This window comes from Plasmodium reichenowi, chromosome 10 (genome assembly GCF_001601855.1).
Source record: "Plasmodium reichenowi strain SY57 chromosome 10, whole genome shotgun sequence".
NCBI lineage: Eukaryota > Apicomplexa > Aconoidasida > Haemosporida > Plasmodiidae > Plasmodium > Plasmodium reichenowi.
The window spans coordinates 649,226-653,058 of record NC_033655.1 but is presented as its reverse complement, the minus strand read 5'-3'; the positions used below and the strand labels follow the sequence as shown (position 1 = coordinate 653,058).

Sequence of the window (3,833 nt, the reverse complement as noted above, 5' to 3'; positions counted from 1 at the left end):
TATCCAATCTTTCAAGGTATATCATTAAACAAAAAATTAAATAAATCAAATATATAAATATATAAATATATATATATATATATATAAATATGTTTATACTGTATGGGTTAAAAATATATATTTAAAAAAAAAAAAACAAAATAAACAATATCAACAAGAGTTATATAGGAAATATTACATATAACCACGACATTTTATAATTTAATTATATTATTTATTTATTTTTCATTTTTTGTTAAATTTCCTAAAGTTGTTTCTTCATTTTGATTTTTATTAAATAAAGATGACGTATTGGATGATAAACTCTCATTCTTTTTTGCATGATTTGTAGTTTTATTTTCTTCTGAGTTATTTTTATTTGTTTGTATGTTTGAACAATTTTTAATTACATGCTTATAATTATTATTATTATTATTATTATTATAATTATTAGTATGGTCAGTATTTATATTTACATTTTTACTTTTATTTTTTGTTTTATATTTATTTTTATTATCATTATTTTTACTTTTGTTAATAGCTTTGCTATTTTTATTAATTTCAACACTTTTGCTTTTACTTTTAGCTTTTTCTGTATTTATTATATTTTTATTATATTCTACACTCTTACTTTTTATTTTTTCTGTATTTAATACATTTTTATTAAAATCTACACTCTTACTTTTTATTTTTTCATAACTTTTATTTTTATTAATCTCATTACTTTTGTTCATGTCACTATTCTGATTTATTTCCTTGCTTTTATTCCCATCTTCATTTTTTTTTACGTTATGCAGTTTGCTTTCCTTATTTTTTTTAACCCCCTCAATATTTTTTATGTCGTCATTATTTTTTACGTCGTCAATATTTTGTACGTCGTCAATATTTTGTACGTTGTCATTATTTTTTACGTCGTCATTATTTATTACGTCGTCATTATTTTGTACGTTGTCATTATTTTTTACGTCGTCATTATTTTTTACGTCGTCATTCCTTTTTATGTCATCATTATTTTTTATGTCGTCATTATTTTTTATGTCGTCATTATTTTTTATGTCGTCATTATTTTTTATGTCGTCATTATTTTTTATGTCGTCATTATTTTTTATGTCGTCATTTTTTTTTTCTCCATCCATTTTTCCAATTCCAATTTTGTTTGATTTGCTTGAAGGCTCATCGTTTTGTGTTTTGTTTTTTTTGTGTTTTTTGTATCTTTTTACTTTATCCGAAATATATGGAATATATTCATCATCATATTTAATTGAATGTTTTTTACTTAAGCTTTTTCTTGGAATATTATGTTTACTACTTTCAGATTCATATTCTTGTATGTCATTTTGTCCTTCTTTTTCTTCTTTTATAATTTTATCCTTAGCATTTTTATCCTTAACATTTTTGTCTTTGACATTTTTATCTTTGACATTTTTATCCTTAACATTTTTATCCTTAACATTTTTATCTTTACCATATTTATCTTTATTTTGTTCGTCCTTAATATGACGTTCTTTTTTTTTTTTCTTTTTGTTTATTTTTTCCTTTTCATCTTCATCATCATCATCTTCTTCTTCTTCTTCAATATCGTCATTTTCTTCATATTCATCTTTTTCTTCCTCTTTTTCCTGTTCTTCTTCCTCTTCCTCTTCCTCTTCTTCTTCTTCCTGTTCTTCTTCCTCTTCTTTTGTTTTGTTCATATAGCTTACCATATCATAGGTATCTTCATATTGATGATAATCCATAGCATAAATATTTTTATTCTTTACATTATAATATTCATCATATTCAGTTGTTGTATATTTATTTTTTGAAGAGTTGAACATATGTGGTAATACTTCTCCGTTCATTTCCATTTCTGTATAAAGTTTATCATATTGTTTTTTTAATTTTTCATAATCATGTTTTATCATATATGCAATTTGATTATTAATACATATTTTTTCCCTCAATAATGCCATACACTGCTCTCTATCATTTATTATTTCGTTTAAATATTTATTCATTTCTTCGTCATTAAATAAAAAATCTATATCTTTTTCATCCTCTTTTAATATATTTTGTTTTATATCATTATTATTAAAAACAGGATTCATCGTAGGATCTTCTTTTGTTTCCTTCTCTTCATTTTTTTCATTTTTTTCATTTTTTTCATTTTCTTCTTTTTTTTCATTTTTTTCATTTTTTTCATTTTCTTCATTTTGTTTCTTTTCTTGTTCTTTCCTACTTTGTTCTTTTCCCTCTGAAATAACATTATTTTTAAAATTCACACTGTTATATAAGCCATCGTTCGAATTTTCTTCCGTATGATTAAAATTAGCATGTTCATCCATTTTATAGTTATCATTTGAAATGGTACTATTTTTTTTTTTATATTTATTCTCTTTTGCATGATGATTATTATCATCAACATTATTATTATCATCAGTATTATTATTATTATTATTATTGTTATCATCACAATTCCCATTTTCTTTTATATCTATACAATCTTGTTTTATTTTTATTTTTATTTTTTTTTCATCACTTTGTACATATCCTTCATTTTTTATATTTTCAATATTATTTGCCTCCTCCTCTTTAATAAAATCATTTGACATATCCATATTATTATTTTCCTTATCTAAATTTTTTCTTTCGTTCCCTTCATAATTCAAATGATTATCATGATTTATACAAAGATCGCTTTTTTTTTTTTTTTTCATCTTTTTCAACACATTTTCTATAGATATGTCATGTTTTTTTGCATTATTATCCTCATTATGTGAATCATGAGAATCTGTATTTGAATTTTCATAATTATGTTTTATATGATTTTCCAATTTATTTTTGTGAGCATAATACAACTTTTCTAAATATACCTCTTCTTTCCTTTCAATTCCTATATTTATTTTATGTTCCTTTTTATCTAGCTCTTTCATAAGAAAAAGCAATCTGTGTAAATACCCTGTTAAATGATAGACATTGTCCATAAACACTTGAGCAGAGTCCGACATTTTTTCTTTTTTATAAATTTTGTTTCTTTATCTAAATACTTACATTATACATATGTTCACGTAAAATTTTTATGTGCTCATATTATTATATATGCTTCTTTTCTTACTTTTTATTAGTTGTTATTATATAAACCTACAACCTTTTTATATACATACATACATATATATATATATATATATATATATATAATTTTTCCTTTTCTATTACTCAAACACATATGTGCCGTATTACTTCACTTATAATTTCCTCTTCTACTTTTATCTTATAATATATATTTCTTAAAAAAAAAAGAAAAAAATATAAGAGCGAGAGAGGCATACAGCTCTTACTTCTTAATCATATTCATATAACAAAATAAAGTAGTGTAAAAAAAATATATATATTAATAAAATAAATCTTCCAAAAAGTTAAAAAATAAAATAAATATAAACATAAATATAAATAAATAAATATATATATATATATATATAACTGTACAGGTTAAAAAAGGAAAAATACATAATATACGATATATATATTAAACACATATAATATAATAATGATGTTAATATATTAATTCATTATTTAAATACATCTTAATACATAATAGTTTAAGACAATGGTAAAAAAAATAAATTAAAATAATAATAATAATAATACAATTATCATAATAGTATATTTGGTTGTTAACAAATATATACATATATTTGTACTTCTTGTTATAAGAATATTTCAGATATTAATAAATAATATTTAAAAGGATATATACAGTAAATATATATAAATATATATATATATTTTATTTTTACAAAATATGAAAAATGATTAAATATATTAATAATATATATATATATATAAATAAATATTATCATAGATATAAAAATGTA

At 20.5% G+C, this 3,833-nt stretch overlaps 1 protein-coding gene across 1 annotated transcript; it reads right to left on the bottom strand.

The window, feature by feature from the left end:
* Window positions 1-218: 218 nt before the first annotated feature.
* PRSY57_1017000 (hypothetical protein) lies at window positions 219-2,966 on the bottom strand (the record flags this gene model as incomplete). The annotated part of the gene is made up of 1 exon (XM_012907759.2): window positions 219-2,966. One exon carries the CDS (start codon window positions 2,964-2,966, stop codon window positions 219-221), a length of 2,748 nt encoding a protein of 915 aa, XP_012763213.2.
* Window positions 2,967-3,833: the final 867 nt, after the last annotated feature.